The sequence below is a fragment of the Syngnathus floridae genome, chromosome 6 (assembly GCF_059516105.1).
Source record: "Syngnathus floridae isolate MCC-2025c chromosome 6, RoL_Sflo_1.0, whole genome shotgun sequence".
NCBI classification, from domain to species: Eukaryota; Metazoa; Chordata; class Actinopteri; order Syngnathiformes; family Syngnathidae; genus Syngnathus; species Syngnathus floridae.
In genome coordinates, this window is record NC_142418.1 from 12,702,799 (window position 1) to 12,727,977 (window position 25,179).

The 25,179-nt window shown below is 39.2% G+C and overlaps 2 protein-coding genes and 1 long non-coding RNA gene across 4 annotated transcripts; 1 reads left to right on the forward strand and 2 right to left on the reverse strand.

The window, feature by feature from the left end:
- The first annotated feature begins 1,806 nt into the window (after positions 1 to 1,806).
- syt19 (synaptotagmin XIX) lies at positions 1,807 to 7,942 on the forward strand. Its single transcript, XM_088377977.1, has 9 exons — positions 1,807 to 2,019; positions 3,461 to 3,674; positions 3,764 to 3,837; positions 3,951 to 4,007; positions 4,320 to 4,502; positions 5,391 to 5,540; positions 5,704 to 5,823; positions 6,988 to 7,099; positions 7,190 to 7,942. The coding sequence occupies exons 2-9, from the start codon at positions 3,479 to 3,481 to the stop codon at positions 7,495 to 7,497; spliced, it is 1,200 nt and encodes a 399-aa protein (XP_088234103.1). The 5' UTR covers positions 1,807 to 2,019; positions 3,461 to 3,478; the 3' UTR covers positions 7,498 to 7,942.
- LOC148396598 (uncharacterized) lies at positions 3,700 to 6,746 on the reverse strand. 2 transcript variants are annotated; one of them, XR_015858949.1, is made up of 3 exons: positions 6,551 to 6,746; positions 5,489 to 5,543; positions 3,700 to 5,102 (listed from the first exon to the last, which is right to left on the reverse strand). It is a non-coding gene; the product is annotated as an uncharacterized LOC148396598 (long non-coding RNA). The 2 variants fall into 2 exon arrangements; XR_015858948.1 differs by having other exon boundaries at positions 5,372 to 5,543.
- Positions 7,943 to 8,159: 217 nt separating the features above from the next.
- On the reverse strand, positions 8,160 to 18,337 carry LOC148396599 (myosin heavy chain, fast skeletal muscle-like). The gene is made up of 40 exons (XM_088377978.1): positions 18,315 to 18,337; positions 18,161 to 18,192; positions 17,152 to 17,373; positions 16,937 to 17,080; positions 16,705 to 16,861; positions 16,601 to 16,628; positions 16,421 to 16,526; positions 16,253 to 16,345; positions 16,103 to 16,166; positions 15,937 to 16,035; positions 15,747 to 15,850; positions 15,519 to 15,657; positions 15,302 to 15,420; positions 15,049 to 15,198; positions 14,801 to 14,971; positions 14,419 to 14,722; positions 14,257 to 14,324; positions 14,088 to 14,175; positions 13,723 to 13,964; positions 13,481 to 13,617; positions 13,152 to 13,407; positions 12,832 to 13,074; positions 12,577 to 12,753; positions 12,346 to 12,491; positions 12,169 to 12,259; positions 11,700 to 12,089; positions 11,316 to 11,442; positions 11,124 to 11,242; positions 10,848 to 11,044; positions 10,543 to 10,726; positions 10,298 to 10,463; positions 10,069 to 10,193; positions 9,691 to 9,999; positions 9,406 to 9,609; positions 9,194 to 9,319; positions 8,955 to 9,125; positions 8,780 to 8,884; positions 8,605 to 8,700; positions 8,360 to 8,491; positions 8,160 to 8,261 (listed from the first exon to the last, which is right to left on the reverse strand). Exons 3-40 carry the CDS (start codon positions 17,356 to 17,358, stop codon positions 8,241 to 8,243), a joined length of 5,805 nt encoding a protein of 1,934 aa, XP_088234104.1. The 5' UTR covers positions 17,359 to 17,373; positions 18,161 to 18,192; positions 18,315 to 18,337; the 3' UTR covers positions 8,160 to 8,240.
- Positions 18,338 to 25,179: the final 6,842 nt, after the last annotated feature.

Genomic DNA, 25,179 nt, shown 5'->3' on the forward strand with positions numbered 1-25,179 from the left:
CTGAAGCTTTCATAAAACAGCACACAAAAAAGATCATCTTTAGATGATATTGCTGTATCAAATTTCTAGTAAATTCCATGTAATTGATTTGACAATACTTTTAAAGTCTAAATTATACAGCAGGAAAACGACCTTCCATCTTGAGTGGTGCAGAGGAAAACCCACATTAATTAGTTAGAAACATTAAAGTTTTAATGTGACACAGAAATGAAATAAAATGTCCATCACTAGGAAGAATTCAGCAGTCGGTTTGAATTATGTAATTTGTAAAAGAAAAAAAGCCAGCAGGCCTTGTTTTGAAGAGACATTTCACATGTGAAGCAAATGTGATGACTACTATGCAATGAAAACTGCAGCGACCATTTTACATCAGGGAGCTAAAATTTGCACAAAAGCTTTTTTGATTTTACCCAGTCTCAAATCAGGTGCCCTCTTGGGTGAAGGAACCTTGATAGCCACCACACAGTTGCACCACTCCATCCTTTTAACAAGCCTACAACAAATTTCACCCGATCTCAAATTAGGTATCATTTTGCGTGTGGCTGAAACTTGATAGCCACTAGAGTCTGAACTACGGCAGCACTTGTAACTGTCAATCCTGCAAACCTTGCATGATAGCCCATAATTACATCCAAGAGAAGAACGGTTTGTTGGAGGGAGGCTAGAATGTTGGCACCACAGCCACAGCTGCTCTTTCTGACGGTCGAGTCACATTTTTCCAGTGTTTCCCCTCCATTCGTAACTCTCAGGATTATCAATATTTTCTGTTTACGATTTTGTTCAAGCTCATCTGTTGGTTGTGTCACATGACCAACCACAAAGATAATATCAAGCATGTTTAATATTGTCTTAAGGCCAAGACGAGGACAAAACTGGCCTAACACATCGGAGGTTACCACCTCACAGTAAAAGATCACGCTCACTGGAGCATACAGAGATTCTAAAAAAAAAAACTTTCTTAAGACTTAGTTTTAAATCTGTGAATTTAAATCAGATTCCGCCTCATATCCAAATTTTAGGGCTGGCTGTCTCTACGGGTAAGTGAACAAATTAGATTTGACTCTGTCCAAACATTACTGACCCATCTAACAGGTTGTAGCAATGACGTTGGAACGTCGTCCAGCATGCAAAGAGTTCAACGTCATACTTGCGACAGCGGCCACACATACTTTCATAAAAGAACTTGTTTGGAATGTACCCTCGAGCTTCATTTGTATGCCGCCAGCAATGCGTTTCCTCCTCTTTCCAGGGACTGCTGTTTCATTTTCTTCAGTGTTCTCCATTCTTTACCATTCCGCACTTCAATTCTTGCACTGCGTAGAGTGACAAAACAGACAGTCAAAACAAATTCGTGTGTTTGAAGCAGTTCGGACTGAGATGCATCAATCTTGATGCACTAAAAATCGTCTCTTCGCTGGCTGTCTGACTTCAGTCAAAGTTTCCTGTTTTCCTTTTTTTTCCCCATTCCTTACAAAACATTTTGTTTTTATTTGTGTTGTGTTTGATTACTCAAATTTCTTTGATGATTGAAAAATGAGACAAAAATGCAAACAAATAAAAAATCAAGAAGAGTTCAAACACTTTTTCACAGCACTGTATTTACACTAGTGTCTTTTTGGTTCATTGCTAAACCAAATTAAAGGAGTTAAGAAATAGCTTTCAAGTCCTAAACAAAGGTGAGATGGTAAAGTAACCTTTCAGAGAAAGAAAAGTTTGGCAATCAGGCTATGTTTAGCTTCTTAAATTATCAACAGGATCTCAACTAACTAGTTTGCCCAGAAATGTGTATGAGAACTCGTTCTGTCATTTGTTTGTGTGAGTATGCATTTGAAGAGCTCGGAGCGAGGGAGTGTGCCTTCTCAAAGAACGAGGAAGGAGTGTCAATCAGTAAACTGCCTTTTTTTTTAAGTTTTTAAAAAAAAAAAGCCTAAACCGTTCAAAAACAATTACTGTATATCGACAGCCAAAAGGGGTGAAGGAGCTATGTCCCGAAAACCCTTTTGATATCCAGTGACAAAAGTAAGTGTTTATGTTTTTTGTATGGTTGTTTTTTCATTTATTAAATTATGTTTCCATGCACTTGACTCCATACAGCATAAGACTGTACATTAACAATACAGAGATTAATATTTTCTCTTGACTAGGGGCAAAAAATATATAAGGTTTAACAAATGTGTGGGTCATTAAAGGAGTAACACATTTTGCTTGTTTGTTTTCTACCTTTTATGTTTTAATTCTTTCATTTGCTTCTTATTGAACGTAATCAAATGTCAGCCTCATTTGGGAAAGGAATAATGCAGTATTTACTTCAACTCATCAAAAAGAATGCAAAATTCCTAAGGCAGAATATCAACAAAAAATAGGGAATAATAAGGAAAGGTTCTTGTATACCACCGAACAGTACGCTAGATTTCAAGTAGTTTGGTGACTACCATATATAAATAAGCAATTAAAAACAGGATTATATGTGCACTGTATACTTGTAGAGCAGCACAGTAAAATTCGTGATTAGTATGGTTAAGTGATCAAATCTCAGATCAGGTTGTCCTATGTGAAGTTTGCATGTACTCTGTGTGATTATGTGAGTTTTCTGTAGAGCCTCGCACATTCCAAGAACATGCTCATTGAAAACTATTATGCCCTATCGGCGTGAATGTGCTTGGTGTTCAGTCAAGGGAGGAAGATTGGGAATTCTTGCAAATCTATTAAAAACAGCAGGTTTTTCTAAGAATAGCTCATACTATATAATAACACAATGGCATAAATAACAGTAGCTCATAAACATAAATGAAACTGACTACCTTCAAATGCGTCATGATTGAAGTTTAATTAAACATTAAAATTACCCCAATAGGGTAAATCACAGTTTGTTTACAAATGTTGAGATATCAAATTACCGTCATTCCTAAACTATAAATGGCTACTTTTTGCACTAGTTTTGATCATGCGTCTTAGTCTAGTGCGGTTTATCTATGGATTTTTCATTTTTTATATGGTATTGTAAGAGGATTTGTTTTGGTAATACGAGTAATCGAAATATTAAGGACATTTCATTTAAAACACCTGCAGTTTATAGTCCAGAGCGAATTATATATAAACGAAATGGGATTTTCTTCAAATTTTTGCTGATGTGACTCATAGTCCAAAAATTACAGTAACTAACCCTACTAACTGTTTCAGTTATTTCAGGATAAACTATTATGGAGGACCAAAAATGCCCAAATAAAAAATAAATAAAAGTGAAAATAAAAACCAATGTATAAAATACAATTTAAAAAAGAATTTTTTTCCAGATCAAAGAATATTCCATATCTGTCAATTTGATCATTTGCATTTCTAGTAACACATGTAGTATACTGTTGACATTTTAAAAAGTTAGTTCTCAAAAATGCTTAATTGTTCCAAAAGATTTGCGCTAATAAATCCTTGTCAAATAATCTTTTGTTTTACTGGTCCTTAGCTCACATGGAGGGAGAAAATGGCGGTCCTTCCATCAGGCTATTTTTCCTCGGAGAGGGTTCTGCCGTCTGCTGCAGCGTTGAGGTTTCCCTTCTCTGATGCAGTTAAATACAGCGTCCTGGGCTTGTCGGTTGCTCTTCTTCTGGTGGCACTTGGTATCTTGGCATGGCAGGCCTTTAAATGTTTCAAACGTCCATCTGTCACACCTCAAACAGGTGAGCAAGGATTAAATCAAAAATGAACATTTCATGATTTTTATTTTCAAACCCTTTTAAGCCAGTTTTCTATCTGATCTACATTCTAGTGAATGGTGATTTGCTGTACACAGATGACGTATCTAAAATAACAGGACACTACAGAGGAATTCCAACTATCAAGGTGAGCATTCGTGACAAAAAAAACTAATTTTCATTTGAGGTGATGTGGATTTGTCCAAATGACTGTTGGAACATGACAAAAATAGAATTTGAATGTGTGTGAAAACTTTGCAGGTCGAGGATGCTGACATGGACATGTTGGATTCCACACAGGAAGCAGGAGAGGATAAAGTCTGTATCACTCTTTTTGTACATCTTGGTATCTCATCTCACATCTCGCTTTAGACTTGATAGGTTTATGCAAGTACATCCTTTGTATGGAAAAGCTGTTATGGTTATTATACCCTAGAGTGCACACATTTAAAAAATGTCCAAAGTACCACTATTTAACGGCCCATATTACAGTGTTTGATGTTTTGAATATGAATTTTAGAATCTTTTTTACACATTTAACAGGATATTCATTTTCAGTCACTTGGTTGACCACTGCATTCATTTAAAATTAGCATTGAATTTCTTTGTCTCACTATCTACCGCCTACAGAAGATTCAAGGATGGCTCCACTATTCTGTGTATTATGACGCACAGCAGAACCAGCTTGTAGTTACTATCTTGGAGGTGGAGGGGCTTCAGCAGGAAAGACAAACCAGCAGCCTCCAGCTGTTTGTCCAACTAAAGCTTTTATGGACCGGAACCAAGACGAAGGGGCCATACATTGATGAAGTGGTACATATACTATATTTATTTCACTTTCAATTGTATAGTTTCACCAAATCTATTTCCTAAAGTAAGCACACGATATACACTGATGACATTTGAATTGCCTTCATTCTTTGTGAATCTGATTTCTGGATTATTAGTACATAGTTATCTATGTTCACATTTTGTGTAAACAATCATCTAGCTGGCAAAGGCCAGTGAGTTATAACTGATAATATTGTGAAACCTTTATGCAATTTTCATTAGTTTATTTTTACATTTTGAAAATTATTTTTTTTTCACTGATCAGAGACAAATTTGAGGAAGTAATATTCTCATTTGGGCAGCACAGTGATGTACTAGTTAGCACATCCGCCTCACAAGGCAGAGGTTGCTTGCATGTTTGATACCCGCTCCAGCCTTCCTGTGTGGGGTTTGCATGTTCTCCCCGTGCCTGCATGGGTTTCCCCTGGAAAATCTGGTTTCCTCACACATCCCAAAAACATGCACAGAAGGGCAAATTCTCTGTAGGTGTGAGTGTGAATGATTATCATTGTGTGCCAAGCGATTGGCTGACAACCAGTTCAGGGTGTTCCCCCACCTACTGCCCAAAGTCAGCTGGGACACCTGTGAAGAAAAGCGGTACAAAAGATGAATGAATAAATGAATATTTTGAATTACTATCAGAGATCCTGCCAACATTTACAATACACTAGAGTTGATTTAATGAACATTTTATGGTCTGGGTACAAACAATTTTGGTTATGGTTTTTTTTTTACTTCTTAATTCAATCACTGACAATTGTGTGCCATTTTCTTGTGTCACTTCTTTTTATAGCTAAAAAGATACCCACGCACTGATGCATCCCTGTGTGTGAGATGCATTTTTGAGTAACCTCCTATTGCTTTGCTTAGGATGAAGGGACACCACTTGCCCTGCGCACAGTGCTGCAGGACTGGCAGACTCGCATTGTCAAAGGCACCTGTAACCCATTGTTTGGAGACCAGTTCACCTGTATTCTACATGATGAAAAAGATCTTGAGCACATGGACCTTCGACTGGAGGTTCTGTAACGTACAAACACATTTCACATTATCAGTGTGTTAAAACGATATGTATAGAGTATAGAAAATGTTCTAAAAGTCTTAACTTTGACTATGCTTATTCAGGTCAATATTATAAGAAGTCTGACAAACAGTCAATATGACCCTCGTTTGTGTTTGTCAGGTGAGAGACTTTGATAAATTCTCCAGACACACAGCATTAGGAGAGGTGAGGACCCCTCTGAAACAACTCAATATCTCCTACCCTCTGGAGCTAAAAGGAAAGCTCAAGACTCTGCAGAAGGTAAAAGCCCCACTTGAACAGATACAGGTCAAACGGTCATACTTGTATAGACTATAAATAAAAACTGCACAGTGAAGAAATTAAGTGCATTGAACAAATCCCCTTAAAACACATGTCAAACTCAAGGCCGGGGGCCAGATGCAGCCCACCACATCATTGTATGTGGCCCGCGAAGACAAATTGTGCATCAAATTCATGTCATTACTAGAATTGCAAATTGTCTTCACTTTTAATTTCTTTTTTAAAAATATTTTACCAGTTTTTACTCATCTGATTTGAAAACAAGTTATTTGTCAGTTTGTTTTGTAGCTTTTACTGTATATAATATGAGGTGCTCATACATTTATTTGGGTTGACAGTTATAATGGCCCTCTGAAAGAAGCTATGACTACAATGCGGCCCGCGAAAAAAATGAGTTTGACACCCCTGCATTAAAAGATACCATGGATAAATAACTTACCAGGGATGAGAGGAAAAATAGAGAGTCTAAAACATGTTAAAACATCTTTTAGAGTGTATTTGGGAGATTTTATTGTTCCACGGTGGAACATGTTGGTCACAATCTCAAAATGTACTGCTGGCACAAACACAACACTGCTCAGAACTACAAACACCATATTTATAAAGAAGTTTCACGGTTTTCTTCAGGTTTAACTGAAGGCTTTGACAATGTACAGGAATAATGAACAGTTTGATAAAGAGTTCAGGGTCAAAGATAGATCAATACCTTTAAGGCACGTGTCATGGAACGGATTGGAGCAGGGTGACCAAATGCAGCTTGGACCAGGGTCTATAGAGCAAACTCAAAATGCAAACTGACACAACTTAACAAAACAATAACTGGACTGACTGACCGGGACGTGAGACAAGAAGACTACAGACGTGCCGACATCAAGACATGACGACGGGGAGTGAGGGGCAGACAGGACTTAAATACAAAATAGGTAACAAGAGGCAGGTGACTCTGGTTACATTGAATGAGGTGACACAGGAGGGGAGGGGCGACGCAAACAGAAACCATGGCAACCTAGACACAGCAAAACTGGGGACGAGACGTGACAGCATGTAAACTTTAGCTGTCATTATTTAGAGTGATTCTAAATTGTGGCATATGTGTGATGATGTTTATTAAACACAATTTATTCTGACCACATATATTGGCAGGATCTTGTAGGGGAAGTTCTTTTGTCACTGAGGTTCCTCCCAACTTCTCAAAGGATTGAGGTTGGAGTGCTAAAAGTTCGAACAGTCCATAAGGAACAACACATGGATGCAGGTAACAAACAAATAAGTAAACAAATGAAATAAACAGCATAGTATAAAACAAAATGAATAGTTTCTCATGTAAATTGTTTGTGTTGCAAAGACCTCTATGCCAGGGTCAGCGTGCAGTGCAACCAGTGCAAGTTGAAGTACCAGAAAACCTCAGCAGTGACCCGTGACACAATGACTGTCTTCAATGAAGTTCTTGTTTTCTCCTTGCCGGAACTTCCCGAGCAACAGGTTAAAATTTTCGTCTCTGTTTTTGAGACTCAGTCAAGTCGGAAATCATCCAAGCACCTCATAGGACAGTTAATTGTGAAGAAGGACAATCATTCCGAAAATGAACACTTGGGTCTTATGCTCCGCTCCATCCGTCAGCCCATAGCCAAGTGGCATTCCCTATTCATCTAAGTTTTGTCTCAAGAACTTTATCTACACCTCCAGGATGCCTGATTTCTTATTAAATGAAGTGGGTAGTGCTTTTCAAAAATGTAATTTACACCAAACTACTTTTAACACATTCTCTTTTTCCTGACATCCAGGAAAATCTGACACTGACAACTCATTAATATTTTAGGGGTATTACTTTATTGTTGAAGGACTGCATGACAGGCCCTGTATTGTTTTGGAACAAGCCTTTGTCAACCTCTAGTGGTTCGATGTTTTTTTGCTACTGCCTTAAATCAATATATCATTGTTGAAATTGTTAATATTCTTACAAAAACATTTGAGTAAAACACCTTGCTGACAGTTTTTGGAAAACTTGGACAACTGGATGCTTGTAATCTGATGCACAGATTGTGTCATACTGTTCAGTAGGCTTCTTTTGAATAAAATGATTTGTTTGTGAATTATATTTTTGGTAGACTACATTGCGGTGCATTGCTTTTTACTTACACGTTTACTACTTTGTTTTGGGAGGCTACCATCACCAAAGCTTGTCAATGATATGATGCCTTCCTGTCCGGCTTTGAAAGGAAAAAGAATTGGATTAACGATTAACGATAACCCCCACTCCCCTGGTGTAGCGCCATCCCTGATTGTCAGACAACAACAAAATGACCTTAAATATATTCATTATTTCAAAATAGTTTTATTGTGGTATATTTCACATCATATTATATGAGTTGAAACAGCCCACTGAAGAATCAACTTTATTCAGCTGCATCTTTCCCCTATAAGAAAATAAAATTTTTAATGTTAAAAATGAATTTTGTGTGGCATAAGACACAATGCAGAACCTTGTTTAGTCAAGTGAATTGTCCGTACGTACCTTGCCAGAGTCACGGCTTTTGGCTCTTAATTTGTTGACCTGAGACTCTGCAATGTCCGCACGCTCCTCAGCCTCCTCCAGCTCATGCTGGACCTTCCTGCACTTGGACAGGTGAACATTGGCCTGCTCCTCCTGGAAAGTCAGACAGAAAAAATAAGTTGGAAATGAAATGAAATGAAAGCTTTCAGCTCAAATGAATTACCATGATAGACATTGCCCATAGTCATTTTCTCATTCATACTTACCGCTTCCTCGGCCTGCCTCTTGTAGGCCTTCACCTTGAGCTGTAACTTATCAACCAGATCCTGGAGTCTTGCAACATTTTTCTTGTCCTCCTCAGTCTGTAAAAGAAAAATCACATCTGCCAGTTTGTTGCATGTTTGGTTATTTTTAGTGACATCCAGTTTACAGTTTATTCACCTGGTAAGTGAGCTCCTTCACCCTCCTCTCATATTTGCGGACACCTTTAACAGCATCGGCTCCACGTCTCTGTTCTGTCTCAATCTCTGACTCTAGCTCACGGACCTGGGGATTGTTTTGTTTTTTTCAAATGTACATTTTACTTGCTTTGAATCTGCTGACTTCGCTGTCTTACCCTCGACTCAAGTTTCTGAAGCTGCTTCTTGCCACCTTTCATGGCCAAGTTCTCAGCCTCATCCAGGCGGTGCTGCAAATCCTTGACAGCAACCTCCAGGTTCTTCTTCATCCTCTCCAGATGCGCGCTGGTGTCCTGTTCCTTCTTCAGTTCCTCAGCCATCATTGCAGCCTAGGATGAATTTAATTAGAAAATGATTTCTAATCCATTACTTATGACACAAAAAGGGGCAAACATACATCAGTAATGGCCTTTTTGGCTTTGTCCTCTGCATTTCTGGCTTCCTGAACCGTGTCATCTACTTCACTCTGGATTGTGACAAGGTCAGACTCAAGCTTCTTCTTCGTGTTGAGAAGGCTCGTGTTCTGGAATATGAAGATAATTGTTACTCCATTGGTCTACAATAGTGTTAAATCATTTGGCAGACATTTTGAAAGGTCGCATTATTTACCTGAGAGTGCAGGAGTCCGACACGTTCACTGGCATCCACCAGTTCCTGCTCAGCAACCTTACGGCCTCTCTCGGTTTGTTCCAGAGCAGCCCGAAGTTCCTCGATTTCAGACACCATGAGGCCGTTCCTGCGGTCCACCATTGCAGCTTGTTCCTTGAGGTCATCCTGTGCTCTGACAGCATCATCCAGGTGCAGTTGTGCATCCTGGTGAGAATCGACGTATTTAGGTGGCTAAATAGCAACAGGAAGGAAGGGCGGCGGTGGTAGCTCATCGCATTGAAATACCTTCAACTGTGTCTGCACAATTCTCAGCTGCTTCTGAGACTCAGAAGCCTGGCGATTTGCGTGGCTCAGCTGAATCTCCATCTCATTCAAGTCACCCTCCATCTTCTTTTTGATTCTCAGGGCATCATTTCTGCTCCTGACCTCCGAATCCAAAGTGCTCTGCATGGAGTCAATCACCCTCTGGCTATTCCTCTTGAGCTGCTCCATCTCCTCATCTTTCTCTGCCAGCTTCCTGTCCACTTCTCCTTTGATCTGGTTGAGCTCCAACTGGACACGCAGGATCTTTGACTCCTCGTGTTCCAGAGTTCCCTGTGTCATGGAGAGTAACGTTTGAATATTTGAACTCAGATATCGTCCCAATGCATTCATTTAAATCACCTCAGCCTCTTCGAGCGCTGTCTGGATTTCAGACTTCTCTGTCTCCACTTGTTTCTTGGCCTTCTCAAGCTCATGGATACTCTTTCCAGTCTCTCCAATCTGTTCAGTCAGATCGGAGATCTCCTCTACAAAGCGATGAAGAGGTTTTCAAATCAAGAAAAGGGATTTCCGCCTCATGTTTGCATGTAGAATGTAAATGATGAGTTTCCGATTTCTGTGGAAAACTCACGCTGAAGATTCTTGTTTTCACGCTTCATGGTCTCCAGCTGATCCAGACATTCCTCATAAGAGTTCTTCATCTTGAACAGCTCAGTGCCAAGAGAGCGAGCCTCCTTCTGAGCTCCCTCCAGTTCTGCCTGACCCTCCTCAAACTTTTGCTTCCACTCTGCCAACACCTAGATGAACAATTTATACAGTACGCAATGGTCAATGCATGTTTGTGTTTTGGGAGCACTTTGGGACTATGGATTGCACCTTGTCAAAGTTCCTCTGCTTTTTGTCAAGATTGGCAGCAAGCCCGTTGGCTCGCTCCACATCAATCATGAGGTCTTCCACTTCACTCTGGAGTCTCTGTTTGGTCTTCTCCAGAGAAGCACACTTGGAATTTACAGCCTCAATCTGTTCCTCAGCCTCCTGGAGGCGCTGTGCCAATTTTTTCCTGTTTTAAAATGTTTCTCAGTGAGTCCATCCATGCATGTCAAATGAAATGGAAACTAGCCAGGTAAGAAAAACCTGCTGTCAATAGCATGAGCATTGTTTTCATTTGAAATCACACTCACTTGGCTTCCTCAAGCTCCTCAGTGCGCTGGATGGCATCAGTTTCATACTTAGTTCTCCACTGAGCCACCTCGGAGTTGGCCTTGGACATTCCACGCTGCAGCTCAGCCTTGGCCTCCTGCTCTTCCTCAAACTGTTCCCTCAGGAGATCACAATCATGGCGGGCTGATTGCAGTCCATGGGCAAGAGCGTTCTTGGCCTGGTTATGCAAATATATTCAATGAGGACATTCCTATCTTCCAACAAAACTTGTTGTTGAAGGTTCCTATATTCCTCACCTTGACCTCCTCTTCAATCTGTCTCTTCAATTCCTCAATCTGCTGTGTATAGGCTTGTTTACCTCTGGTCAGCTGTGAGACAAGAGCTTCCTTTTCCTCAATTTGACGGCCAAATTCACCTTGTTTGAACATCATCATGTAATGTTAGTGTGAGGTTGGTCACTCGGTTTAGTTTGATTGTTGCATGCGTACCATTTTCTGTTAGAAGACGGGCTTTCTGTGCACCCAGGTCATTGAGCTGACGGAGATTCTCATCGTTCTTGGTCTTCAGTTCACTAAGTTGGTCCTCAAGAGTGCGACACATCTTTTCAAGATTTCCCTAGGAGTTTGAAAATATTGTTAAAGTATTAGTTTTTCTAATCATACTCATTTATATATTGACATATGTATATTGCTCATCAGCTAAAGCATACTGTCAAACTTAAGGCCCTGGGGCCAGATACGGCCCGCCACATTATTCTGTGAGGCCCAAGAAGACAAATTGGGATTGAATTCATGTGTCAATACTAAAATTTTAAATTGTCTTCACTTTGCTAGATAGATATAAAGATATCTAAAGTGTCAACATTTCTTCACCTTTGCTTTAGCAACAGCTTCCATGTTGCTGGAGAGATCATCAATCTCCATCTTGAATTCGCTCTTTTCCTTCTCAAGTTTCTGCTTGACCCGTTGGAGGTTGTCGATCTGCTCACCCAACTCAGCAACACTGTCTGCTTGCTTCTTGCGCAGAGCAGCAGCAGTGGCCTCATGCTGCAAGGTGGACTCCTCAAGATCACGGCGCAGCTTCTGGAACTCAGCCTCACGCTTTTTGTTCATCTCGATTTGAGCAGCAGTGGCACCTCCAGCCTCCTCAAGCCTCTCACTGATTTCCTCAAGTTCCCTTGAGAGATCAGCTCTCTGTTTCTCAACTTTGGCACGAGCAGCACGTTCAGCTTCAATTTCCTCCTCCAGTTCCTCAATACGAGCCTATAATGAGGTGTTGTTGTTACTTTTAAACCCATTCTTCTTTGTGACATTGACATTTTGTTCATTTCGGATATTTTACCTGAAGTTCCTTGATCTTCTTCTGGAGCTGGGCACCCATTGACTGCTCATCCTCAATCTTGCTTAGAAGCTGACTAATTTCAAAGTCCTTCCTGTGAAGATTATCCAGATTTAGTGATGTCTTGATTTGAAAGCATTTGTTAATGTTATAAAATGAGATTGAGAACAAGGATTTTACTTTTTAAGTTTCTCATCAGACTGCTGTTTGTCATTCTCAAGGTCCATTATGGATTCCTGAGCCAGTTTCAGGTCACCTTCAAGCTTCCTCTTGGCCCTCTCCAGGTCCATACGCAGCTTCTTCTCTTGTTCCAGAGAACCCTCAAGCTGCGGAGTCATGTGATTTCATCATTATGGCACCTTTTTCTTGTCTTAATTTTTTTAATAGTACAAATTCTGTATCAGAACTTACGTCATCCACTTGTTGCTCAAGCTTGGTCTTGGCCTTGGTCAGAGTGTTGACCTTATCTTCCTCAGCCTGCAGGTCATCAAGTGTCTGCTGATGAGCCTCCTGAAGGGCTTTCTTCTCCTTGGTCAACTTGGCAATGGTCTCATCCTGAGATGCCATCTCCTCAGTCAGGTTCTTCACCTAAAATGGAAACAAAGATTACTATTATTATTATTATTATTATTATTATTATTATTATGGGCCTGACTAATTGCACACCTTGTTTTCAGTGGCATGTTTCTCCTTCTCTACTTTAGCCAAGGTAAGCTCCAGGTCATCAATATCCTTCTTGAGCTCAGAGCATTCATCTTCTAGTTTTCTCTTCTTTCCGGTAAGCTCAGCATTGATTTCCTCTTCATCCTCCAACCTCTCAGTTGTCTCCTTGAGTTTGGCTTCTAGTTGGATCTTACTCTTGATGAGACCCTCACATCTCTCCTCAGCATCAGACAGATTTTCTGATTCCTGTTTAACATTGCACAAACACGTGATTACACAAAACATTGGCCCCAAACAAAATCTGTCAGTGGCTTGATACTCACAGATGCAACTTGCAGTTGTAGATCATTTTTCTCCTGAAGAAGAGACACCATCTTCTCCTCAAGTTCCTTCTTCTTGGCAAGAGCAGCAGCCAAATCAGTGGTCATCTTTTCATAGTTTTCCTTCATCTGGGCCAGCTCTTTCTCTGTTTCTGCACTCTTGAGCAGAGGTTTGATCTTGTAGTACACTTTCATCCATGGCCAATGCTTGACATTCATGAATGACCGCACATTATACTGAATGGTAAAGATGGCTTCCCTGTGGATGGACATTTTCAGTTAGACGCAGTGCCTCTTTATTTTTGAGTGTGTTTTTACAATTCATAACATGCCTCCTCTCCATCATCTTCACAAACTCCTTCCTCATGAGGTAACCACGGCAGAGGGCTTGAGTCATGGTGACAAGAGCTGCTAGCTTCTCATCTCTCATTTCCTCAAGAGTACCCAGAAGACCTGCTTTGAAGAACACCTAGCCACATTGAACAAGAAAAAAAAGGCACAAATTTGATATCCCCGCCTAAAAACAAACACAGAAATGGGTGGCTATAAATAACAATTAATTAATAATCTTTACCTTGGTGTGACCAAATCTGTATTGGTCGTGGTCAATATCAATTGACCCAAGCAACTTTTCAGCAGCCTTCTTGTTGTCAATGAACTGGCCCTCTGGGATGACGCTGGCATTCAGCACCTTGTACCTCTGCTTGAAGTCACCATAGAGGATTCTGCTGGGGAAACCTTTCCTGCAGATTCTGATGCCCTCAAGTACGCCGTTGCACCTAAGCTGGTGGATGACAAGGAAGTTCTCCATCAGACCTATGGAAAGAGAGAACATTGCATCGTGGTTATTTTATTACAAGCATATGAAATCAGATGAAGGTATCATGCCCGTAAGACATGAGAACTTTGACACTCTAAGATGTTTGCAGAATGCTTCACCTGGAGTCTTGGACTCATTAGGAATCAGGCAACGCACAAAGTGAGGATGGGTGCTCCTCAAATTGGTCATCAGTTTGCCCAAGTTCTCCTGAAAGTACAAAACAGTGTTCATGTTAATTCAATGTAACATGTAAAAAAAACACATTTGCTTTTACAAACTAGACCTTACCCTAAACTGTGAAGATACAGTCTGCATAGAGCCACCCTTCTTCTTGCCTCCCTTTTTGCCGCTAGTTTCTACTCACCATTTTGGGGGTAATAATTTGAAGCATTAGAGCACAAATTAATATACATGTCATTTTAATATTTTAACACTGTTTCATCAACGTACCCTCAGCAGTAGCAGGTGGATAGAGGAAAGCCAGGAGTTTAACTGAAGACTTCTGGTAGAGCTGCACAACAGACTCATTCAGTGGGTCCTTGTTCTTGTCCAGCCAGCCGGTGATGTTGTAATCCACAGTACCAGCATAATGCAACAAGGAGAAGTGGGCCTCAGCCTTGCCCTTTGCCGGCTTTGGCTTCTCAAATGCTTTGCATTTGCCAAGATGTTGATCATACAACTTGTTCTTGAATGATACGTCTGTGGCCTTAGGGAACATGCACTCCTCTTCAAGAATGGAGAAGATACCCATGGGCTTCAGGGAATACAAAGAATAGGTCATTGGGTTTGGGTCACGTTAATAACCAGATCTGCCTCTGAATCAAACGCTTACCTTTTCAATCAGCTCAATGCAGGCGGCCAGATCCATACCAAAGTCAATGAACTCCCAAATAATACCCTCCTTCTTGTACTCTTCTTGTTCCAGCACAAACATGTGGTGGTTGAAGAACTGCTGTAACTTCTCATTAGTGAAGTTGATGCACAGTTGCTCCATGCTGTTGTACTGCGTGAGGACAAATCATTACTCTAAGTACCGTTGTCCTAAAACTATATTTGGCTTTTTGCATGAATAAAGCTTACGTCAAAGATTTCAAAGCCAGCAATATCCAGGACACCAATGAAGAACTGCCTAGACTGTTTGGTATCCAACATCTGGTTGATACGGATGACCATCCACAAGAACATCCTCTCATAGATGGACTTGGCAAGGGCTGTCACTGAGTTTAGTACCTAAAAATAAATTGAGTCAGAATTTTAATCAGAGCTGTGTAACAAGATGTCCAGTCTTGAAAAAAATAAATGATCATGGATATGATGTGTATGTTAATGTTACCTGGGGTACAGTTTGTCCCTTGGTGACAAACTCATTTCCGACTTTCACTCTTGGATAGCAGAGAGCTTTCAGCATGTCAGCGGAGTTCAGACCCAACAAGTAGGCAACCTTGTCAGCATCTAAAGTGTTTTGTACAATACAGTTAATATGTACTTTGTTCAGTGAAATAAATCTGATCGAATAAATCGTATAAAACACTTTGAGTGTTACCACCTACCCTCGTTGCCGTCGGGCTCTGCCTGCTCCTCACGCTGCTTCTGCTTGAACTTCATGTTACCATGGTGAAGGACAGCACCTGTCATTTTGTAGATGCTCATCTTCTCCTCGCCAGTGAAGCCCAGAATATCAATGGCGTTCTGTGTGGAAAAATGGTATTCATGCAAAGGTTATGATTCCAAAGTACGAAATTCTGTAGGTTTACATTATTTGAAAAATAATCACTCACATCAGTGGCCTCCAGCTCAACTTTGTCATCAATGCTGGCCACAGTGATCTGTCCCTGACTGCACATAGGGAAGTCGTAAGGGTTGGTTGTGATGAGTGACATTTCTGTTGGGAAAAAAAAAAATCCAACGGTTAGCAAATGGTTCCAATGGGCATTCAAGTATGTGTTTTCTGAAATGACAAATCCATACCAATCAGCTCTGGTTTGTGGTTAGTCATCATCTGGTAGAAGATGTGGTAGCCTCTCTCATCAGGGAGTTGGAATGTCACTCTGGACTTCTCCAGCAGATCTGCAATTATTTGAAGGAATCAGTCTCTCACAATTCTATCCAAGCATTTGCACACTTGTGCACTTACATGTTTCAATATCAGCACTAGCCAGTTTGCCAGTTGTGCCAAAATGAATTCGGATGAATTTACCCTGTTTTGAAGAAACCAATATTTATTAGATTCCTTCATTGTTGACATGTAAAAATAATTATTCTGTAGCAATTACACCAAACTTACAAAGCGAGAGGAGTTGTCATTCCTCACAGTTTTGGCATTACCGTAGGCTTCCAAAAGTGGATTGGCGGCAATGATCTGATCCTCAAGTGACCCCTGTCATCAAATTCAGAATTAAAGTCGGCAAATCAATTCAAGAAATAAACGCTCTTCTTTTCTGAACAAACATACCTGATACTTTCCCTGCTCTTTTTTCTTCTCACCACCAACTGAGATTGTGGCAAAGTACTGAATGACACGCTTGGTGTTCACAGTCTTTCCAGCACCGGATTCTCCACTGGGGAATAGAGACAAACCTCTGAGCATTTGTTTCCTAGAGTGTCTTAGTTTTCAAATGAAAATATAACTCACGTGATCAGGACAGACTGGTTCTCCCTGTCTGCTCAAACAGAAGGATAAAATCAATGTCTACATCAGAGCTCAGTCATTCAGAACTTGTTCATCTTATTACATACCAGTGAGCATGAATTGATATGCATTGTCAGAGACGGAGAAGATGTGAGGTGGAGCCTCCATACGCTTCTTGCCTCTATACGCAGACACAACTTCAGAATCGTACACTGGGAGCCACTTGTAGGGGTTCACAGTGGCGCAGAACAACCCAGAGTAAGTCTGAAAGAGATAAAACCGTGTCTTCGAGGTATACTGCCAAGACAGTTATGCTACTCATTGAGAAGATTGTCTCACGTAGATCATCCATGCTGCATAACGCTCTTTGAGGTTATACAGGACAGAGGCTTCATTGAGATGCGTCATCATGGCCATGTCTTCAATTTTGTCAAACTTGGGAGGGTTCATTGGGGTGACATCATCTTCTTTAACTGTTTTCTCCTTCAAGAAGACGTAAGACACCGTGAGAACTGATCACATGCTTGTAGCACACGGATTGAAAAAATTCCAACCTCTTGGGTGTCCAAAACTTTGACGGTGACTTTGCCACCCTCTTTCTTGATGATTGTTGCCTTCAAGTACAGCTCTTTACTATCAGTCACATAGCAGGCTGACTTGGCATCGAATGGTTTGCTCTGAGCCTCAATTCTCTCCTTCTCTGGTTTACGGAGGTAGATGGCAGCTTTGCCATACATGGCCATTTCCGCGTCGGTACTCATGGTGGTGGTTTATGTCTGTGTGATAATTAGAAAGAAAATCGGATTCATTTGTATCAAATCCATATATACAGACTAGAGTTATCCTTTTGGCTACATAATGTTAAAAACAATTCGTTCTGTTGGGTTTTGTAGTTTCTAACTGCATGGAGTCGCATTCACAAAAATGTTGATGTTAGGTCCTATCCAAGTTGACTTCAGGTGAGAAGAGCAGTAAACCCTGGACTGGTCAGCCGATTGAAGGACACATTAGGAGAACCGTGGACTAACAGTCACTCACAACTTTGGACAATTTAGAGCAGGGGTGTCAAACTCATTTTTTTCACGGGCCACATTGTAGTCATAGCTTCTTTTGAAGGGACATTCTGACTGTCAACCCAAATAAATGTATGAGCACCTCATATTATATACAGTAAAAGCTACAAAACAAACTGACAAATGACTCGTTTTCAAATCAGATGAGTAAAAACTGGTCAAATATTAAAAAAAAAAAGATATTAAAAGTGAAGACAATTTGCAATTCTAGTAATGACACACAAATTTGATGCGCAATTTGTCTTCGTGGGCCACATAAAATGATGTGGCGGGCCGTATCTGGCCCCGAGCCTTGAGTTTGACACCTGTGATTTAGTCTTCAATTAACCCACTATACATGTTTTTGAATGTATGAAACAGGAGTACTTGATGAAAACCTACCCAAGCAGGGAATGCTCATGCAAACACCACTCAAGATACTCAAAGTAAGTACGTAACTTCAAATAATATTTTTAAGATTATCCATGCAAAGTCATTGAACTGTTCATACCTGTATGCTTTAAAGAGTTGAATGTCACAATCCTGTTGAAATTAGATTTTTGTTGATGAGTTTGTGCAGATGCTATGCAAAACTAGTTGCCTTAAAATAGTATTATGTATGTTATAAAATTGATTGTGCCCTAGCAAAGAGGGGTTTTACTTACCACACGCTGCTGGGTTGTTCAGGATCCTCCACCACACACTGCCGCAGCCCCCACGGTCTCCTTTTATACAAAGTGTTGTTTGCTTATATGGCAAGAGTTAAATGGGGACCACAAACCAAATGTGGTGTGGTGATCTTTGAAAGCCACCATCCCTGGAAACATGTCACACTTTTTTTCTTTTGTGATAAGCCACCATCCCTGGAGACATGCCGTTTCTCTTTTTATGTGTGTGAGTCTTTACACAGAGGAATTATATGCTGTTTGGCAGTCAATATTTTCATTTTTTTGTCATGAATGCTCAATCTTTTACTTTCATCAAGACTGCTGATGCAGCTTGTGGCTTTCGACTGTTGTATGATTCCAGCTGTTCCATTTCCAAGTGTATTTTTAATGCAACTTTTCATTGTTAATAGATTTTTTTTTATTTGTTTGAGCAGTGTTTTCTAATTATATTCATCTTTTCATTTCACTCTGTTCACTAACATTTTGCATGAGCTAAAACTGCTGAACTTTCCAATTTTCATAATCACCTGCAGGAAAAGTGGCTATATGGATGACGTGGCTATAAAGAGCCACAATAGTCAATTTCCACAATTACCTCACTATGACTTTTGTATATTCTATGATTGATATGTTAACCAATTAATATTATATTAATATTTTTATAAAATTCTGATATTTGTGCTTTTTTCAGAACTTGTAAAAATAAATTTCAATATTTGGCTTTTTATGGGTAAAATATGGCCAGAACTTGAAAACATCTCTAGAACAAAACAATTTTTATTGTAAATACTGTCCATAAATGTGTCTTATTTTTCATTCCAATGGTGTTGAAATGCATTAACAGGTCAACTGATCATGAAGGGTAACATTTGTCGTCCTTTGTGTGAACATGCTTTGCTTGCAAAGCAGTAGTTAAATTTGGGACATCTGCCACATATGGCATGGAGCACAGCTGATGCTTACATGACTTGAAACATTTGTCATACCATCATACTTCTTATGTATCACATTTCCATCAACGAAAACATATTGTGGATTGCTAATATTTACAATGTCATTTAATACGTCATTTCAGGTGGTCTAGCACTGTTGATTCTTTCATTTGATAGTAGATTAATCAATTTAATCTTGTAATTAAGTCTCTGTCTAACTCTTGTCCAAGAAATTATTATTATTTGTTTAGGAATGAAAAGAAGCGTGAAAAGTTGTCTTTTCTTATATAATTCATCTTTTGATTATTATGTTTTAAATCATGTTAATTTTATTATGAAACAAATAGGATTACTGTTATTTGTAACTATGTGTAACGGATATGTCTCTGGTATTCACACATATCATGCTATTAACACGTAAATGTGCAGACATAGCTGCATGTCCATTTTTGGCTTCAGATACATTGCTTGACACAGTTGGTGAGCAATTTAAATGTCACACACAACGGAGATGATTTTGTACTGTTTAAAACACAGAATGTTTTAACATTACATTATGACTCATTAAGTCACTTTTTTTATGTGTTTGTTTATACTCTTCTTACAGAAATGAGAAATTGATCCATTCGGTTAAGAACAAACCATTCACGTTGTCTGAATAGATTAGAATGATAGGATGAAGTAGTAGCTCTCGTCTCCTGTTCAGTTCTGACGTGAGGGACAAAAAAAAAAAAAAATACTGGACTTCACATTTTAGTTCTAGAAAAGTTCTAAAATGAGACTAAAAGACAAGAAGAGAGTTACAAATCAAGGTCAGTCAGTGTGTTTACCGAAATGCACTTAATGAAGGCAAACCGGTTTTAATATACAAATCATAATCCTACAATTACAAATGTTTTTGAAGGCAGCGGATATGACTGTCACGTCAGAGTTTGTCAGAATTTTCAAATATTTGGAAGGTACAGGAAGCACAGGTAGGCGCGCCTGAATCAAACCCACAAACTAATCAGTCGACCACCGTGCAACTATAATTTGAATATTCACGTTAGCAGCAGCAGCAGCATAATTTGCTGATAACGGTTTGTTTTGGGTAATTCTGCCTTTTCTAGACTGAACATAACTATTGGAACAACGCTTTGATAGGTGATGGATGTAGTACTGTAGTTTATTTGTACACTTATGATGATTTTACTGTGCTCCAGGTCAAACGATTCTCTCTAGCAAGACCCAAGTAATCACTGTAGCTCTGTTTCTAAAATGATCATCCTTACCTAGAATACTTCAACATTTGTTTTAAATGGACTGTAGATATTTTACGCATGCCAATCATTATAAATCATTTACAAATTGTTCCATCTACTAAATCATACGGTAGCCGACATGCTTAAATGTTTTATCAGGTATTCCACTCATTGCATTGACAGGATGGTTGCAAAGCTGTCCTCATAAGAACTCTGTCTCTAAGAAACATAATCCTCTGTCTCTTTTTTGCAAACAAATTTGAGCCTATTTAAACCTAATGATGCAATCATATTTGATTAGAGAATACACTTTAATGCTTTTATGCTAAAATGAGTAGCATGTTGTCAACATTATCAATGTCACCATCAAAGCAAGTGGGGTCTCCTGAAGCTGTCACAAGCAATGACAGGTATTCATTCCACAGTTTAGTGTTTACTGCTGGTGTTAAATCAGGAATTTGAAAGCTCTATGTTTTGAGTTTTGCATGCACTTGAGTGCAATCATTATTTCCCCCAAATCAAAACACGACATTTTCATATTCTAATCACAATCCTAATCCGGGGTTGACACTAAAAGTAATAACGGTAATCTAGAAAACGGACTATGTATTCAGATCCAATTACCTTAATGCAACGTGTCATTTAAATGCTCAGTCGTTTAAAATATAGTGAAAGTAAAAGTTATTTTTTCCCCCCATGTAAGGCTTGTTTAATGACGTGAATTTAAATTTGCAAGAGTAATGATTAGATCAGTGTTTTCCAATCTGTGCAGCCCAGGCACCTATTTTATTTTTAGAAAAGCCACATGGTAATTGAAATAATGATCTTGTCTCATTTTAGTCATCAATGTATTTATCTGGAGTGTTGCTTGTATGGTTGAACACAAAATTAATGTACAGTATTTGCAGGGAATGGCAACAGTTGCATAAATACAGGCTGAGCGTAACTTATACGCACGCAAACATCAATTTGCAAATGGGGACTAAAAGTATTTTATAAATACGTTCAAATATACTGGCAAATCTTTTTGAATGTACTTGTAGGCTAAATGTTACTTTTTTTTCCCCCCATAATGCCACGGGCCATTGACTTACTTATGCGTGTGTAAAATGAGCTTTTTTGTTTTGAGAAATTGGAAAATTAAGCAAGTCAACATTGTTGACTATTTTGTATTTGTTGGTTTTATTATGTCTGAAGTGCATGATTTGCATAAAGCATTTTTGAAATATACAAAAATGAAATCATCTACTCTACATTAATCAAACAAGAATCTGTTTTTTTTTTTTTCTCAACAGCAACAAAAAAGTGTTTTAAGAGCTGTTGAAGACTTTTACCATGTCAAGTCATGTTCCTCCAGGAATAACCTTGCAACATTAGGAGGGTGACCTGTGTCGAGTAAGTTGAGCACACTGAGACTGTTTGACCGCACTCCCTAAAAGGGAGCCAGGAATGCTCTGATGTTGGTACAAAGTAGTGTTCCACTAGGAGAACAAGAAAGGTCAGAGCAGAGAAATAGAATCATGTTTCGCAAAAGCTTCTAAATCCAAATAACTTTTCACTAATCTTCAGATGTTGAGGTACCACAGGTTACAGGTTTGATTGCTTCTCACCTAAAGTGATGACATACTGTAAAAGCTAAGTCAACCAATATTTAATTCTGCTTTGCATGGTGAGGAACCATTTTAATTTGCCTTCCAGCTTCAGTTCACCACAAGATATACACATTATATCATAAACCATGGTATTCGCAACATATTGCGAAACGTAGTGTTATAAGGGTAATTGTGGATATACTACTATTTTTATATACTACTAAAATGTGATGACGCTCAATGCGCTTTTAACGTCACTGAAGTTGATGGTGTCGAGCTGTTATCATAGTCGAAGAATTTAACACGTCCGCATTGGAAGTTCTGTTTCCATCTGTCTCATATGACCATTTTCTGTTTGATATTATTTTCCTTTTTTGAATAAACACAAATCAAAACCCTTTCTATTCTAATTTTTTTGTATCAGCTACTTACATATTTTTTTTCAGTTCCTTGCCCAAAACAAATGTTCCGAATAATAATATGAATGACTCGAAAGTTCTGACTGAAAATATTGGAATAAACAGGTCTTCAGTGATTTTTAATAGAACACAAGGACATCAAGGAATCAAATGATACGATATATGATATGATAAGGTGACATTTTCGGTGAGTTGTCGTGTTAATTATGGCTTAAAATAGTGTTGGACAGCTGTTCAATTTGACAACTCTATTCTGTACTTGCTAAGATTGCTCATTACTTGAGGAATTCACTTCCCTACACATGGTGCATAACTACTACTACCCAGTAAAGGATACGATGTATGCCGAGATGTATGGGCTTTAATTAACATACTTTAATGCTGAGGGCCACAACTGTTTCTGCGAGAGGCAGGAGTGGACTAGAGTGAAATGCTGAGATTCGCACTTTCAAGGTACAAACATTGTACTCTATTTATAGATAAGCTGGTTAAGTGGAACGTCACATGACTAAAGCTGGAAAACGAAGAAGCACATTTCCTATAGTCACATTTTGAACTACAAACTTTAGTTCTGATGAAGGTCTTAAGCTTGTTTTCCGCTGGTGTCCTCGTACTAAAGAATATGATTCGGGAAAGGCCACAGAAAATGCTATGTCGACGGGAAACTAAACTGAACCCACACCCCTACACTAGAAGCAAGTATTTTGCCAGACAGTCACCTTGGGGGTCAGACCTGCAAATAAAAATGAAATAAAAATCGAATTTTAGCATAACATTATTATTTGATGTTTATTGTTCATATTTTATTTCTATTTTAGCGCAAAACTGATTTTAACTCATTTATTCCACATGTACTTCACTCTGGTGCATAAAGAAGGTGTGAGTTGCCCATTTAATATCACATACAGTGTTGTTATTATACTGGTTATTTTGAGGAAAGCATTTTTTTATTCTGTGTCGTGGACAAGAATCTTGGAACAAGCCATTGAACTGAGGTGTTGAGATCATTCAATTGGTAGTAGCAGCAAATGTTCCATGTGATGTACGGTACAGTATTTGCAGTGTTTATCATAATGCAATATTATCTCTTTTTCTCATTTTAGAATAAAAGAAATCTGCCCTGATTTGTAATTAACAACGACTGTGAAATTTTTGCATTACCCGATTAATTCGCTGCGAACATTTGAAATGTGCCACGTGAATAAACCTGAATTGCTTTTTTTGACAGAGGCCGTGCAATGCCATTTTAGGCCGATGTTACTGCGACAGTGCCATTGGTATGATGAGGCCAAGAGTTTGTTCACACAGATCCGCTGTTTGCCATACCAACATGTCACCAGCACTGCGGATGAGTAGGAACTGATCCAAGATACCCCCCACCCCTGTTTGTGGATATGTATCATCCTCACAACCTTGCATAGTGCTATGGTGTGAAGTATCTTTGGTAATGAAATGCTGAGGTCAGAACAGAGTTATTGAATATCAAATTAGCTTTTTTCCTCAAGACACCCAAGACATCCTGTTGACAAGTGAAGTCAAGTTTCTATTTGGTACTTTTCCAGTGTCATTCATCTCTCTCATCCAGTCATCTGCTAAGACTCCGGAAATGCATTTTGACAAACTTAATTAGAGAATCTTTCTGCATAGTGTATTTGTTGTTTACATTGTAAAGTCGTTCTAGCTTAACAAGCGTTGATATGATGCAGAAGAAAGCTGATAGAATAGTTTTGAAGACATGAAATAGAGGAGAGGGTATAAGGGATTTAAAAGATTAGTCATTTAAACGTCATTCATTAATTTGGTTTGGACTTTTCCCCCACCTGCCGCTGCATTTTAAGACACAGGATTCTTGATTGACCACTAGATAGTGCTATTGCAATACTGTATTCCCTGCCTGTGTATATATATATATATATATATATATGAATAGTTTACAGCCATGATTTTGTTGCCTCATAAAAAGCCTAAACCTATTTGCTTTGGATCACCCGTCAATACAACAATAAGTATGTTGCCCTGCCTGGTATTGAACGAAATATTAACTCAGCAGAGAGGATTTATATCACTGTGGCGTTAGGCAGAATAAGATTTTGCTGAAATAATAACAATAATAAATGTTCCTGGAAAAGATGTTGCTTGGATAGCAGAATCTGTTTCCCTAAAAGCTATGCATACCTTTTCAGTGTTGGGGGGTTTACAAACGTGCATGTTATCCATGCCATGGGCATTAACACAACTCTATAATAATAATAATAATAATAAAAAAAATAATCAAAAAATAAAAAAAATAAAAAAGCGGTCCCCAACCATTGGGCTGCGGACTGGCACCGGTCCGTGGGTCACTTGGTACCGGGCCGCCAAGCCGCACAGGAAGAAAAACATTTCAATCAATTAATTCAGGTCAAGACGCTAGTCCGGGTCAGGTGACAAGTTTCCCCAGTTGAGCCCGCAAAGCTCGCAAAACATGAGCAAGAATTTATTTTGAAAAATATAAATAAATACATTGTCTATACTGCTTCTCCCCATGGGGGTCGAGGGCGTGCTGGATCCTTTCACAGCAGTCATCGGGCAGTAGGTGGGGGACACCTTGAACCCTTTGCCAGCCAATCGCAGGGCACACTGAGACAACCATGCATGTTTTTGGGATGTGGGAAGAAACCGGAGTTCTCTAAGAAAAC

What these genes read in the sequence shown, in the direction of transcription:
- syt19 (XM_088377977.1), top strand. Translation starts at nt 3,479, where the DNA reads ATGGCGGTCCTTCCATCAGGCTATTTTTCCTCGGAGAGGGTTCTGCCG. An exon ending in ATCTGTCACACCTCAAACAG is followed by an intron (nt 3,675 to 3,763) that starts GTGAGCAAGGAT and finishes TCTACATTCTAG; the next exon opens with TGAATGGTGATTTGCTGTAC. An exon ending in AGGAAGCAGGAGAGGATAAA is followed by an intron (nt 4,008 to 4,319) that starts GTCTGTATCACT and finishes TACCGCCTACAG; the next exon opens with AAGATTCAAGGATGGCTCCA.
- LOC148396599 (XM_088377978.1), bottom strand. Translation starts at nt 17,358, where the DNA reads ATGAGTACCGACGCGGAAATGGCCATGTATGGCAAAGCTGCCATCTAC. An exon ending in TTGAGCAACAAGTGGATGAC is followed by an intron (nt 12,492 to 12,576) that starts GTAAGTTCTGAT and finishes ATGACTCCGCAG; the next exon opens with CTTGAGGGTTCTCTGGAACA. An exon ending in AAGCTGTTGCTAAAGCAAAG is followed by an intron (nt 11,443 to 11,699) that starts GTGAAGAAATGT and finishes TCAAACTCCTAG; the next exon opens with GGAAATCTTGAAAAGATGTG.